The sequence below is a fragment of the Peromyscus californicus genome, unplaced genomic scaffold (genome assembly GCF_007827085.1).
Source record: "Peromyscus californicus insignis strain IS unplaced genomic scaffold, ASM782708v3 Scaffold_5__1_contigs__length_169319896, whole genome shotgun sequence".
Lineage (NCBI taxonomy): Eukaryota > Metazoa > Chordata > Mammalia > Rodentia > Cricetidae > Peromyscus > Peromyscus californicus.
This window is the reverse complement of record NW_026294573.1, coordinates 105,778,605-105,794,494: the sequence shown is the minus strand read 5'-3', so window position 1 is coordinate 105,794,494 and position 15,890 is coordinate 105,778,605. Positions and strand designations below refer to the sequence as shown.

The following is a 15,890-nucleotide window of genomic DNA, read 5'->3' as shown; positions in this document are numbered from 1 at the left end:
TTGTACTTATGCATTCCATCACCAAGTGGAGCCATGGGGCTTGGTGCTCCTGGTAGGCTGTTCTGGAGGTGGGCCTTTTCATTATGCCAACCAGGCTCATGCTGGTTCTAAGCTTGAGGCTGACCTCACCAGGGCAATCAGTTGGCAGAGGTAGATATTGATGTGGGTTCTCTCTCAATGTTGGCTGTAACACCTTTGACATTTTAGATTTAAGCAGTGTGAGTAAAGATAGTGTTTAATTTAAGAAATCAATCATTTGTCTTTATAATGGAGAGATTTTTCTATAAACTGGTAATACAAATTAACCTTGAATCTTCCTTCTCTATAGAATAGTTTTCCTGGTTTTGTTTGTTTGATTTTAATTTAAATAGATTCTTTATTGATTCTTTAGGAATTTCACATCATGCACCCTAATTTCACTCACCTTTCGGTCCCCCTCCCCCCATATCCTTCCCTCACTCCTGTGGCATTCCTCTCAAAAGGAAAAAAAAAAAAGCAAGCAAACAAACAAACCAAAAAAGAACCTCTTCGTTCCTCCATCTTTCCTGCCTCTCCAACACCTCTTCATTCATCTGCTGGCATTGGGAGCTGCAGTGTGTCACAGTATACCCTTTTGTCCAGTCAGCTTTACTAGCAAATGTTCATTGCAGTGAGTCACTGGTCTGGTTCAAGGCCTCTGGTTTCTGGTACACCATCGTCACTGGATCCTCACTGGAGCTCCTCTGGGATATCCTGCTGGTTTTGTTCCACGGGATCAGTCCCTTCACAAGTTCCAGGAGATCCCAGATTACATAGTCGTTAGAGTGAGCCAACCCAAGGCCCAGCTGTGGGCCTAGGTGGTAGCTGAGGTGGTCATTTTGGGCTGCTGGGGCCTCAGGTGAGAGGGCGGAGCCAGCTCTCCTGTGCCCATGCCATCAGGGTCACGGTTCTTCCTCTAGTTGATACTGTTTGTTGACAGTGTGATTCTCCCTTTGAACCGCTAGGTTTGGATCTACCTTTGTTGCCTCACTCAAACTGTCCTCAGAAGTCATCAGTGACCCTGGCCTTCCGAGTCACTTTTTCTGCAACATGACTCCCTTGACACCTTTTACCATTCATCCCCTTCGTAAAAAAAGAGCCTGTTCTGTTTCTTTTTGTATACTATCTTTATTGTCCTAGCCAGTTTGCTCATATTCCTCTTATTTTCTTGATGACTAGCTGTTACTCAATCCCTGGTTCCTTCACTAGCAAACATATTCCCCCTCCCCTCTTGTGGGTCCTGGGGTCAACCCCAGAGCCTCACACATGCTGGGCAAGCACTCTGCCACTGAGCCGTATCCCTGGCTCCCCTTTTCATTACACCTTCACTTTACTGTCTCCCTTCAGATGCCTTTTTCCCAGAGTATGCCCCGTTTGTTAACCTCATCTCATTCTGGCCTCTCGTTGTGTGGAATGTGCTGGTTGAGTATGTTTTCTTACCAAAAATCTGAGTTTAATATCCTACTGGAAAGGGAATGTGAGTTAGAAATAAGAAGCCACTGGGAAATTAGGCAGACAGAATATAGCAGGACTTAATTATCTTAAAGGATATGCGTGTATTGTGACTTTTTTGAGACAGAATTTCACTCTGTAGCCCAAGCTACAGGGGAATCTCTGTGAAGACTGATATGGCGACATTGGCTATGAAATTGCCACCTTTTTATGCCTACTGTGAAGCTTTAGAGCCTGGCTCCTCTGCAGGGGTTCATGTCTTTGTTTCACAGTCTCTTCCTGGTTTACTTCAGAGCCTCTGTCCTCTCTTTACCCACCCCTCAGACTCCCCCACAGTGCCAGAAGAGATCCCAGGGCATGGAAGGTGTTAAGGAAGCGCCCTACCACTGAGCTGTACCCCAGCGCTCTGCCTTTTTTTCCTTCTGATCATTACCACAGATAATTCTTTGTCCTTTATTTAAGATTTATTAAGGGTTTATCTAGTAAGTATTTATCTTAAAAATAGAGTTTGTTCGGTAGTCAAAATGGCATTTTCACAGGTAAAAATGACTGTCTTTTTCAGGTAATCCTGAGGTTTGTATCGTGCTCAGAGTGTTTGATAAGTAGCGTTACTGTCAGCTTTTTGTTTTAGAAGGCGATAACGTAGTTGTACTACTGAAAACCATGCTTAAGTTTCACACTGTCTAGCTGTATTGTGCTGTTTCGTAAAAGTTGAGAATATGGTTGACATTTATAGCATTGACTTTCTCGTCTGTTATGTTTGTAGGCAAAGTAAAGAATCCTGAATGGAGCAGAAATGAAATCCCACACAGTTGTGGTGAGGTTTGTAGGAAGAGACAGCCTGGCCAGGACTGTCCGCATTCCTGTAACCTGTAAGTTGGAGTGATAGATTTCTGGGGAGCTAGTGGCTTTAGTACACATACTGTTGCCATGTAACAAGATGGAGTAAAGAGTGACAGAGCATTTGCTGAGCACTGAATCTGTAGTAGGCACTCTACATACGTTATCCTTTCCACAGCCCAGTGATGTGGTAGGACCATTTCCACTTTATAGATGGCTCAGAGGTGAGCATCATGCCCAGTGCTGCAGTGCTGGGAATGATGGGACTGGGTGTGGAAGCCAGTGGTCCTTCCACTGTTTTGTACTGTTGCTCTAATCTGGAGTGTATAGGACAGCCCCTGCAGGGAAAGGCATTTGCCCAGCATCCTCTATGATAGTACTTTTAGGACGTAAGGAGTACCTGTTTTTCTTTTTCACGAAATTCTGCTCCCCGTATGATTAATTAGACTTTACTGTAATTGCCTCTAATTCCCAAAGGATTGCACTTGCCTTCATTTAGAATGCTCCTCCCCAGAATACAAATTGCAGACCCATGTTATCATATGGGTGCTAGGAATTGAACCTAGATCCTCAGGAAGAGCAGAAAGTGCTCTTAACTACCCAGCCATCTCTCCAGCCTGTAGATTCTAGGGTTTTATTGTTGTTGTTTGCTTGCTTGCTTGCTTGCTTTTAGAGATGGGGTTTCTCTGTGTAGCAGTCTTGGCTGGCCTGGAACTCACTCTGTAGACCAGGCTGGCCTCTGTCTCCCAAATGCTAGGATTAAAGGCATATGCCACCATGCCTAGCCTGTTTGTTTATTTTTTTTAAAGACATGAAAGTAGGAGAAGGGGACCAGCTGGAGTGGAAAGAGCGGACAAGAAAAGCCAATGGGGGTAGGGAGGGGGAGGTGAACATCAAAAATACGTCATATACATGTATGGAACTGTCCTGAAGAAGTCCTTTATTATTTAGGCTTTATTATGTGTGGGTGTGCAGGCCACAGCACACATGTGAAGCCAGAGGAGCATTCTGTGTAGTTAGGACTGTCCCTCCACCTTTATGTGACTTCTGGGACTGGAACTCAGCAGGTCGCCAGGCTCAGAGCGAGGAGCACCTTTACTTGCTAAGCCCTCTCCACTGCCCTGGTTTGTGATTTTGTTTTGTGTGTTGAGACAGGATCTCAAGCTATAGCCCTGGCTGCCCTCAGCCACTCTGTAATCCTCACGCTTCAGCTTCCTGTGTACTGGGATTACAGGTGTGAGCCACTATGCCCAGCAGAAACCCCTGTTTTGAACAAAGAATCCCTGTGCTGGGATTCTGCTGCTTATCAGCCTGCTGTCCCCATGTCAGCCTCCTTGTCACTGTTAGCATTGTCAGCCCAGTGCCTGGTTAGTACTTCACCAGCTGATGAGAGCACGTTGCTCCCTTCTTTCCTTCCGTCCTTCCTTCCAATCCAATCCAGGGTCTCCCATGTACTAGGCAAGTGATCTACCATTAAGAGTGGCAAGGTATTTTGAGGGTTTTTGTTTGTTTTTCTCTGTGTAGCCCTGGCTGTCCTGGAACTTACTCTGTAGACCAGGCTGGCCTCAAACTCAGAGATCCTCCACCTCTACCTCCTAGTGCTGGGATTAAAGTGGAGGGCTACCACCACCCGGGTATGACAAGGTATTTTTATACACACGTGCTATTATGGTTGGACCAAGGCCATCTATTTTAAAGTGTCATCTTTGTCAAATCCAAACTAAAGCAATATTTTGAGTTGGTTTTTTTTCTTTCTTTTTTCTTCCCCCCCCCCCCCCATGTATAACAGTTCTAGCTGTCCTAGAACTAGCTCTAGAGACCAGGCTGGCCTCGAACTCACAGAGATTCACCTGCCTCTGCCTCCCGAGTGCTAGGATTAAAGGCGTGCGCCACCACTGCCCAGCTACTTTTGTTTTTCTAAAATGATTGTTATTCTGAAATGATAATGATGTCAACTTTTTCCTATGTATTTATTCTTGGTTTTTTGAACAGCCTTGCTATGTAACCTTAGCTGGCCTGAAACTCATTGTGTAGATGAGGCTGACCTCCAGTTTGCAGTAGTCCTCCTGCCTCTGCTTCTTCAGTGCCGGGATTGTGTGCTACCTCATCTGTTTAAAAATATAATTTGCTTGCTTGCTTTCTTTCTTCCTTTCTTTCTTTCTTTCTTTTTTTGGTTTTTCAAGACAGAGTTTCTTTGTATAACAGTCCTGGAGGTTCTGAAACTTACTTTGTAGACCAGGCTGGCCTCAAAGTCACAGAGCTCCTCCATCCACCTCTGCCTCCACTGTGCCCGACTAATGTGTTTCTTATTTAGGTGGCTTTCAAGATGTACTAAGACATTCACAGTGGCTTACTTGTTGCCTGTCCCAGTTTGCTTTTGTTGCTGTGATGAAAAACTGACCAAAACCAATTTGGGAAGGAAAGGGTTTACTACATCTTACGGGTCAGAACCCACCATCGAAGGAAGCCTGGGAAAGAGCTTACCCAGGAGCCTGGAGACAGGAACTGGAGCAGAGGCCAGAGGAACATTGCATACTGACTCTCTTCCCCATGGATCATCAGTCAAGACAGTGTCCCCAGACATGTTGACGTCAGACAGACAGTCTGACGAAGGCCGTTCCTCAACCGTTGTCCTTCCCATGAACATTACCGTGTTCACAGTGGAGCACAACTGAGGCAGCTTTGGGTAGTTTTGGTACATATAGTTTATTCACTGAAGCTTGTTTTTTCTCCAGTCTCTGCCATCCTGGACCCTGCCCACCCTGCCCTGCTTTTACAACTAAAACATGTGAATGTGGACGGACCAGGTAAAGTTAGAACTGGACTGAGGAAGAACTCAGTTTCCATATGCATGATTCCCTTGTGAATGTCTAACATAAAAGATCAGTAAGCGGTAGAAGTGAATGGTAGATGTAAAGAAAGTCGTCCCTTGGTATCCCTGGGGACTTGGTTCCAGGACCTCTGGGGAGAAAAGACAAAGCTCTGCCTAGCGTCTTATAAGTAAGTATACGGCTGTATCAGTGTAGACGTGCCTGACCCCAGGAAACTGCTCTTGTGCTTGGAGTCTGGGTGGATCGGGTTGGGCACACTATTGATTCCTTTCTTCCCTGTTTCTAAGAGGAAACCGGGCAGAGGGAGAGGAGCCAGACTTCACCCATCCTTCAGCTTCTTTCCCTCTGCATGCTGCTCAGTAGAAACCAGATGAATGACCATTAATTACCTAGGACTAAGTTTCAGAACTAGCCTTCATTTCACCACTGATTAGAAAACAGCAAAGAGAGAAAGGCAGGGTAGAAAACGGGAACAAAGGAGAAAGAAGTGGAGGAGATGGAGAGAGTCATTGAGGAAATAAAACATGGAAGGAGGAGGGCTAGAGGGCCTGCTCAGTGACTAAATTCGCCTGACTATCGCAGAAGACCTGAGGTCAGTTCCCACTCCCATGTGGGGTGGCTCACACCTGCTGGGCACTCCACCTCTGAGGGATATGACATCTCTGGCCTCCGTGGGCACCTGCATCTCTGTTCACAGACATACTCTTACATACATATGTGCACAGAATTTAAAATAATAAAAATAAATCTTTAAAAATTAGAAGGAAACCCTTAGGTTGGGGCAGCAAAGTCAAGAGAAACATTTATTGGGTGTTGAGGGAAGGGTTTGGACTCTACTGTATTTTGTCTGTATAGTGGGGACTTTCAGAGTGCTGTATTTGTGTCTGTCTGTCTTTCTAGGCATACAGTTCGCTGTGGTCAGGCTGTCTCAGTTAACTGTTCTAACGCCTGTGAGAATATTTTGAACTGTGGTCAGCACCACTGTGCTGAGCTGTGCCATGGGGGTCAATGCCAGCCTTGCCGGATCATATTAAACCAGGGTAAGTGGTGTAGACACCTGTTAGCAATGCTCGTGGATTTTTCTGGAATTGTATGTTATGTCAACTATATTAAAACAAAACTACTTCACAGAAACCTACACTAGAGGATCTGGGGGATGGGGATCAAAACCAAGCCCATAATGAGGTTTCTATTTATACTTACTAGGGTTCTAAAATGAAAAAGACTAAAAACCAGATGTTGGCAAGGGTGGAGCCACTGGCATCTTCATACTATGTTGGCAGATGTACACAATGTACAGTCACTTTGGACAACTGTTTGTCAGTTTCTTATGAAAGTAAGCCTATGTATATGTTCTGACCCAGCCATTCCACTGATACTTGCATACATAAGAAAGGGTGATACAGGAATGTGTGTTTCTAAGAACCTCACACTGAAAACAACCCAGATGTCCTTTAACTGGAGGAAGGAACAGCGAACTTAGATACATTCCTTTCTTTTCTTTATTGAGACAGACTGGCTTTATTTTGTTGCCTAGGTGGTTCTCCTGTCCCCAGGGTTCTTTCTTGCCTTCCCAAGAGGCTGGGACTGAGCAGTTGGCCGTTCAGTATTTTGGCCACATGTGTGGTTCTTCCAGGACCTCTTTCAGCCTTATGTAGAATGTAATGAACACTGCTTCAGGATGTTCAGTACATGCTGGTTCCATAGTACTGTGCAGCCAGCTGTGGCTGCCATGTTGACCGTCAGCTGTGGCTGCTGCCGTCATCTTGTGGTTCTGTCTCTGTACTAAGCGTACCCACAGACAGCCTTTTGGTGTATTCATGATCACTTCCTGATTGGCCAGAGAACTCCATTTTATTTTTAGTGTGATTTTCTGTCACATGTATATGATTGTGTGGTATATGTTCATGTGTATAATAAGCATGTTCACATGTGTGGGCACCAGTGTGTTCTGACAGGTGTCATGTGTCATGTGTGCATGTGAAGGCCTGCAATTGACATTGGGTGCCTTCCTTGATTACTCTCTACTTTATTCTTTTACATTTTATGACATTTATATATTATGTATGAAAGTCTGTATGTGGACACATGCTATAACATGTGAGACTAGAGAACAACTGTGGAGAGTCAGTTCTTTCTTTTTACCTCATGAATTCCAGCGATCAGTGGAATTGATGTGTTTGGTACCACATACATGCCTGGGGCCCAAGGAGGCCAGAAGAAGACACTGGATCCGTGAAACCGGAGTTACAGGCGGTTGTGAGCCGCCACATGGGTGTTGGGTCCTCTCTAAGAGCAACTAGTACTCTTTTTTTTTTTTTTTTTTTTGGTTTTTCGAGACAGGGTTTCTCTGTGTAGCTTTGCACCTTTCCTGGAACTCACTTGGTAGCCCAGGCTGGCCTCGAACTCACAGAGATCCGCCTGGCTCTGCCTCCCGAGTGCTGGGATTAAAGGCGTGCGCCACCACTGCCCGACCGCAACTAGTACTCTTAAGCACTGAGCCATGCCTCCAGCAGTGGAGTGTTTATTTTTAAAATGTAAAAAGTTTAGGTTTCAGTGACTTTGAGACTTCCCTCTTCCCATATGCCAGCAGAAGTTTTTGATTTGTTTAATACACTATTTTATTTTATGGGTATGATTTTTTTAACAGGTTCTCACTATGTAGCCATGTCCTGCCTAGAACTTGTTATTAAGCCGAGCTGGCCTTGAACTCAATTACATTTGTTCTGATGTTCATTTCTGTGCTAGTAGAAAGCCTAAATTGTCCTTAGGGAGAAATTAGCATTCATTAGTTACACAGAATTTCAGTTTTGTTTCTGTGCTTTTAGTCACCATTTATCATGTGAGCAAGGTATACATGCATGGATTAATTTGTGATAAATATCCATTGTGAAAAAATGTAAGGGACACTTATCAGGAAAATTGTATAAGTTAATGAAAATTAACCCTTCAAATTTAACTGTAGTATCCAAATTATTAAGAATTTCATATTATGATAAGTTTTTTCAATAGCAGAGACGTTTTTGAAAGCATTTTGTGTGAACCCTGATGTAGAAAGCATCAAATCCGTTTTGCTTGGTTGAAGTGAAGATGGGAAATGTAGATGTCAACCCCTCTGCCCTCTGACATGTCCAGAGAGCCTCACAAGCCATTGTGTTCCCCCGTGGCCTTAGATACTGAACTGTGTCCTCTGACCTGGAGGCAGGCAGTCTGCAGGGTATGCTGCAGAGGCACAGAGAGGTGTTGGCAGAGGAACGGGAACTTCGTATTCACTCCCGTGGGACGCTCTGAGGTGGCCAGGGAGCTGCTGCATAAACCCCATGAATTTCTGCATCATGTCTGACCTGGGCTGATGACCATTTCTAGATTGTTGGGAATGTTTTTAACACATGGGTAGGTTACTAATTTGTCCTTTAAATTGTGTCCTCAAGTGTGCTACTGTGGCAGCACCTCCCGAGATGTGTTATGTGGAACAGATGTGGGGAAGTCGGATGGATTTGGGGACTTCAGCTGTTTAAAGATATGTGGCAAGTAAGGTTTTACGTCTTTCTTACTTAGATTAAAGTTGCTTTTGGATTAAAGCTTCATTTTATGGAACAGCGATGTCATTGTCTGTTGTTCTTCTTGAAAGGGACTTGAAGTGTGGGAGCCATACCTGTTCTCAAGTGTGCCACCCTCAGCCCTGCCAGCCTTGCCCACGGCTCCCCCATTTGGTGCGCTGTTGCCCTTGTGGCCAAACACCTCTCAGCCAGTTGCTGGAACTTGGAAGTAATGGTCGGAAGACATGCATGGATCCTGTTCCTTCCTGTGGAAAAGTGTGTGGCAAACCCTTGTCCTGTGGTTCCTCAGGTAACTGGTTGACCTCAAATCCGTTTTGAAAATATTTCTTTGGGGGCTGAAGAGACGGCTCAGTGATTAAGAGGACTCGTTGCTCATCTAGAGGACCCAAGATAAATTCTCAGCATCCACAAGGTGGCTCACAACTGGTTGTCTATAACACCAGTTCCAGGAGATCTTCTGGCCCACGTGAATACAGGCAGGGCCCACACGTGGTGCACACACACATAAAGGCAAATATCCACACACATAAAATACAAATTAAGAAGATTTGTTTTTAATGAATATAAATGTTAACCACAGTGATGCTTTCACCAAGTAGTAAATGCCGCTCTTAAGAGCAGAGGTTCTTACAATGATCAAATTTGGATAGGTACTTTGTTTTCTTTCATACTCAAAATACACATGTGAAAATACAGATTTCCAAGGGATTTCTCCAACTTTATTGACAACATCGTCAGTTCTCTTAGCGCCTACTTTAGTACAAACACTATATATACTTTTACTAATCCAGCATTCCACAAGTGTTTAAATGTCATCTTTTGTCATAGGAACATGCTAACACGTCTATGGATGGGATAGTTAGGAACTGAATTTCTAAATGTGGCAGAATCTCAGCCAGTTAAAGCATTAAAAGAATGCCTCTAGCTAAGCCTCCTGGATAGCTGAGGATGACACCACTTGAGCTCCGTTGGGGGTGAATGCTTTTCCAAACTTTTCCTTTAAGACAGGGCCTTACTGTGCAGTCCTAGCAAGCCTGGTACTGTGGAGCTCAGCCTGGCATCAAATTGGTGGCTAGCTTCCTAACTCAGTCTCTCCAGGGCTGGGATGACTGATATATGAGCCACCATACCCAGATTGTATTATCTTCTTGTTTTTTTTTTTGATTTTCCGAGACAGGGTTTCTCTGTGTAACAGTCCTATCTGTCCTGGAACTTGCTTTGTAGACCAGGTTGGCCTCAAACTCACAGAGATCCGCCTGCCTCTGCCTCCCAAGTGCCAGAATTAAAGGTGTGCACCACCACCATCACCGCCGCCGCCGCCCTGCTCATATTATCTTTCAAGAAACCAGTAACTGGAGATACTTTCTTGCCCCCGCTGATTGAGTACTCATCTTTCTGTGGACCTGTTACACTGGCTAAAGTGATGACCTTGGCCCCCGAGGTTTGTCCGGCTGTTTGCTCTACACCTGTGTGCAGTTTGGATTGTTTGTGTGCCTTCTGCGGCTTTGTGTTGTTTATTTCTCGTTAATATTTTTAGTGGCTGCCTTCTGATCTCTAATGGTGCCTTGCTTCTTCCTCTTTTGTGACTTTTGGTTATTTGGATATAGAGATTAGAAGATTTCATTGTAATTATATATAGATATAAAATAATACTGAGTTTTGTTTGTTTGGGGGTTGTTTGTTGTACTGCTCTGTTTTCTGAGACAAGATCTTGTATGTAGCTCTGGTTGGCTTGGAATTCACTATGTAGCCCAACTAGCCTCTGTTGCTCTGTCAGCCAGTGGTGGAATGGCGGACATGTTTTTGAGTGTGACTTGGTCTTTGAGGCATGTACAGATGTGGTTTTGCTGTTACTTGGTGTCTTTATTGAGTGAGCGTTGAAAGGCATGACTTTAGAAGAAGAAAGGTAGGCAACTGAGAGTAAGGAAGAACTCACTGACCAATCATGCATCTTTTCAGGAAAAGGCAGGCAGGCTTAGTTTAGTGTGTTAAGTACCAGCAGAAGTCAGTGGAGTATTTAATGCTTTTTCACTGTCTGATTTTAAATTTATATATAGGAATGTGCTCCTTATTCTACTTTATTTATTGTTATGTTTAGAAGTTTGGTTTGGTTTGGAGACAGTCTCATGTAGCCCGGCTAGCCTTGAACTCTCTCTGTGTGTAAAATGGACATCAAATCACTTCTAAATCCAGAAAGATGGTCAGATCTTCTGTTTTCTGGAAGGACATGGTTTTGCTTGTGTAACAGTTTCACAAACGGTGTCCAGAAGCCCTGTTCCGAGGCTCAGCTGTTCTGTTGGCACAGTTAGAAAAAGGAACTGTGAAGTGGGTAATGGAAGACTAGAACAGGAGAACGCAGTAACCTGTGGTGTTGGACCGTGGAGAGGGCCAGATGAGGGGCTTCCAAGGTAACTGCTGTGCTGCTGCGGATCTTTTAACCTGGGGCTCAGTGTCTAGCCCAGGCCCCAGCTAAGCTAGCCTTCTACTTCCGAGCTACATCTCCACTCCCTAGCAGGTTGTTGTATATTTATTTCTTTTGGTTTTAATTTTCAATTAATTTTTAAAAAATGGTTTTGAATGAAATGCAATATATTCTCGTTAAAACTTTGAAACAGTACGGAAATACATGGAAGACAATTGAGTTATCATCCACATATCACTTCTTTCTGTAGTCCTCTAGAGCTTTCTAGACAATCTCCTATGTATTACATGCTTTTGATTTTTCCTAAATGCTGTTGTGCTGTGTTGGATTTAACTTGCTATTTGTAATTAAGAGTATCTGTGTGTGCCCGCAGATGTGGAGGTCAGAGGTCAACCTCAGTTGTCTTCCTCCGTCACTCTCCACTTTATTCTTGAGACATGGGCTCCTCCTCCGATGAACCTTGTTTTGGTTAGACTTTCTGGCTCAGCCTAGTTTTAGGTGGCTGTTGGGACCCAAGCTTAGGTTCCCGTTCTTGGACAGCAGACACTTCGCCCATTGAGCATCTCCCCAGCCTAATAAGTTTTGCAGATATTATTTTTGGTCAGTAGTTAAAATTTTTTTGGAAACTTATATTCTTTTTAGAAATACCTAATCTTTTAAGTGTTGTGGTATATGCTTGTGGAGTTCAAGGGCCAACTTAAGCTTCATGAGACCTGTCTCAAGAAAAAAAAAAGATGTGGTAACACACACCTGCAGTCCCAGCACTTGGAGGACCCTAACGAGATAGCAGCTGCTCTAACTCAGAGCCATTCTGGCTAGTTCACTAGGAAAGAACCAGGGAAAGAGGTATCTAAAAGGAGCCTTTTTGAAGTCAGGACAAATCTCAAAGACTGTCTTCTTGACCACATTTAATAGGATCAGACTGCTGAGCAATCTATGCCTCCGGATATAGTTAAAAAAAAAAAACCAAAACAATGGATTCATGGAGTCTTAGGCCTGAATGTAGTCCAAACAAGGCACACCATTTACCCAAACCATCTTAATTGGTTTATCTCAAGGAAAGAGGAAGTTAGAAAAAACCTGCTGTCACCTTGGGCAAATGTGTACTTCCAAGGCTTTGCTGCCCAAAGAACACTAGTAACTTCATACTGTAAGGGAAGTAGATGGCTTTGAAGTAGTCTGACCGCATTACAAAATAAATCACAACCACAAATGCTATAGAGCTAGATAATTGTCACATGCCTTTAATCCCAACTCTCACTCAGGAGACAAAGGCAGGCAAGTTTGTGAGCACTAGAGGCCAGCCTAGCTGATCTGCTTACAGAGTTCCAGGCCAAGCGGTGGCTCAGTGACTAAGAACACTTGTTGCTCTTCCTTGTAAAGGACTCAGTTTTGATTCCTAGCACCCACATGATGGTCATGGTGGCTCCCTACCATCCACAACTTCAGTTCCAGGGGAGTCAGTCCTTCAAGGGCACCAAGAACACACATGGTACACATATGTATATGCAGGCAAAACACTCACACATAAGATGAGTAAGTCCAATAAAAAATAAAGGCATTCCACACGGCCAAGAAAACATAATGAAGCAATGTCTCAAAATAAATAAATAAATAAATAAATAAATAAAAAGCGAGAGACTTTCAGTGCAGCCAGGTGTTGGTGGTCCACGACTTTAATCCCAGCACTGAGGAGGCGGAGGCAGGTGGATCTCTGTGAGTTTAAGGCCAGCCTGGTCTACAGAATGAATTCCAGGACAGCCAGGGCTACACGGAGAGAAATCTTGTCTCGGGGGTGAGGGGGAATCTCAGTTCAGTGGGTAAAGGCACTTGTTGCCAGAACCCATACATGGTGGAAAGAGAAAACTGATCGCCACAGATTGTCTTCTGACCTCGACATGAGTGCCATGGTGCTCGCAGCACGCGCACACATGTACACATGCACACACACATAAGATAAATAATTTTTTGTTTGGTTTATTTTTATTTATTTTTTTTTTCCGGAGCTGAGGACTGAACCCAGGGCCTTGTGCTTGCTAGGCAAGTGCTCTACTACTGAGCTAAATCCCCAACCCCTTGGTTTAGTTTTTTAAGCTATGTAACAGCGAGGCTTTTAAGGCAATCTACAGTTGCTGTACTAGTAGCTAACTGATGTTCAGAAAAGCAAAGCAAGGAAAGAAAGCAGGAACAGAAACTGCCTGTGAGAGCACCAGACGTCAGAGTTAGGACATTGTGAGTGTGCTTGTTAAACCAAAGGAAACCAGGCCACACGGGTAAAAGAAGGCAGAAGAAGGCAGAGTCACATCAAACAGGGAACGTCAGTCAAGAAAAGGAGCTGCAGCTAAGATATAGGAGAAAGAGAAACTACAAAACAAACAAACAAAAATGTCTGGAGTAATGGTACTTGCATTCAGGAGACTAAGACAGTGGGATCTTCAGGTCGAGGCCATTCTAAGAGGCTGTGTATTGAGACTGCTTTAGAAACAACAGGAAAGAATCAAATGGAAATTCTGCAGATGAAAAGTTTGACAACAGAGTTCATTAAAGATGCTCAACAATTGATTTGTTCTAACAGAAGAAATGGTCAATAGGACTAGGGGAGTAGCTCAGTACAGTGCTTACCTAGTATATATATTAGACCCTGCTTTCAATCCCAAGTAATAGAGAAAGGGAGAGAGAGAGGAGAGCTGGAGATGTAACTCAGGTGGTAAGGTGCTTGCCTAACTTGCAGAAGGCCATGGTTTTGATCCCCAGCACTCAGGAGATAGAGACAGGAGGATTGGGGGCTCAAAGCCATATTTGATTACAGAATCAATTTAAGGCCTGTTCCTCATGGTCTTTGGGAGTTGGAGACAAGAGAATCAGAAGTTCAGGGTTAGTCTCCGCTGCATAGCGAGTTTCAGGTAATTCTGGGATACTTGGAACCTTGTGTTAGAATAAGCGAGCAGGGAAGGGAGAATATTAAGAAAAGAGAACTGAACAGAGCCTCATGGAAACGTGGGACACCTTTAAACACATTAGTATTCCTAGAGTGGGACTGAGGAAGGTTGGAAGGAAAAGAAAAATGCTTGAGTAATGCATGAAAACTTTCACATTTATTGAAAAACATTATATATCAAGAACGTCCTCCATGCAAAGAAATTCACACCCAGACATGTAATAAAAATACTTCAATTCAAAGACAAGGAGACAGTTTTAAAAAGCAACAAGAGAAAAATAGGTCATGAGATACGAAAGAACTCCTTTCTGGAAGATTTCTTCTGAGTTTCTCATCAGAAGAAATTCAGAGAACATCACAAGCAGGTAACACTGTCAAAGTGCTAAAAGAAAGGAAAGGAACACTCTAACCTAGACTCTTGCATGGAGCAAAACAATCTTTTGAAAGTGATATAAGCAAAACCTAAGGACTCATTACAATAAATATTAAAAGTAATTCTGCAGGCTAAAAGCAAGTAAACACAAATGGAAATTCAAATCCACTCCAAAAATAAAAAATTAAAATAGAGTACTAGAAAGTAATTATAAAAGATAGTATAAGTTTTTTTTTCTTGGGCTGCTAGCATGAGTGAAGCTGTGAGTTCAATCCTCAGCACCACACAAACCAAGTATGGTGGCACATATCTGTAATCCCAGCACTTGAGAAGTAGAGGCAGAGAATTTGTGGTTCAAAGTTATCCAAAATTGCATAGTATTTTTTCAGGCCAGCCTGGACTACATGAGACCATGTCTTCAAAAACAAACAAACAAAAAGTTGAATTGATTTTAGAAGGAACTATTGATAGGAATGGTGAGATGGCCCGATGTTTAAAGTGCTTCTGCCAAGATGGATGACTTGATTCAGTCCCTGGGACCCACATGGTGGAAGCAGAGAACTGACTCCTACATGTTGTCCTCTGACCTTTCCACCATGGCATGCCTGCACACACACAAACAAAAGAAACGGTGGTACACGCCTTTATTCCCAGCCCTCGGGAAGCAGAGGCAGGCAGGTCTCTGTGAGTTCAAGACCAACTAGGTCTGTACATACATGTGGCATGTGTGCACATCGCACACAATAAATAATAAATATAAATTAATTGGTTTCTTTTGAGACAGGATCTCACTCTGTAGCTCTCACTGCCTCAGAATTCACTCTCTAGACCAGGCTAGCCCCAAACTGCCTGTCTCTACCTTTGTGAGTGGTGGGATTTAAGGTGTGTGCCACCACAACTGGCTTGAATATAAATAAACTGTAATTTTAAAAAACAAACATGAGAGAGAGAGACACTGACTTGGACTGCAAATATAACAGCACTGTAAACATGAAAGCAACTGTGGTTAACTTCCCATGAGCCTCTGAAAGAGGACTTGTCCTGGGCCTGGTGTGGTGGCACACACCTGTAATCCCAGCACTCAGGCCAAGAGGCAGGAAGATTGAGAGTTGAGACCATCTGGGTTACATAATAATACCCTGTCTCAAGAAAGGAAAAAAACAAAAAAGTTGACCCGAAATTTAGTTAGCTATGAGGTGAATGTAGACTGTCCGTGTCTATACAGACAAAGCCTTAATTAATTGTGGCTTTAGAATTACCTATGATCTCCAGATAACTTTTAGATCCCAGAGCATTTCTAGGGAGATCTGAATCTAATATGAACACTTGGGACCTAAAGCAAAGGTCAGGAGATCTATGCTTTGCTTCAGCAAGCAGCATTCATACCAAAAAATATTCTAATGACTGATGCTAGGCTCTCTTTGAAAGTGCCCAGCCTGGATGAAGGGGAGCCGAG

At 43.6% G+C, this 15,890-nt stretch overlaps 1 protein-coding gene across 1 annotated transcript in view; it reads left to right on the top strand.

Annotated features, from left to right (window-relative positions):
* Positions 1 to 15,890, top strand: part of Nfx1 (nuclear transcription factor, X-box binding 1) — a 69,271-nt gene that overhangs the window by 14,332 nt on the left and 39,049 nt on the right. Inside the window, 5 exon segments of the mRNA XM_052718454.1 lie at positions 2,237 to 2,342; positions 5,046 to 5,117; positions 6,042 to 6,181; positions 8,573 to 8,672; positions 8,773 to 8,990. Coding sequence (XP_052574414.1) covers positions 2,237 to 2,342; positions 5,046 to 5,117; positions 6,042 to 6,181; positions 8,573 to 8,672; positions 8,773 to 8,990 — 636 coding nt within the window.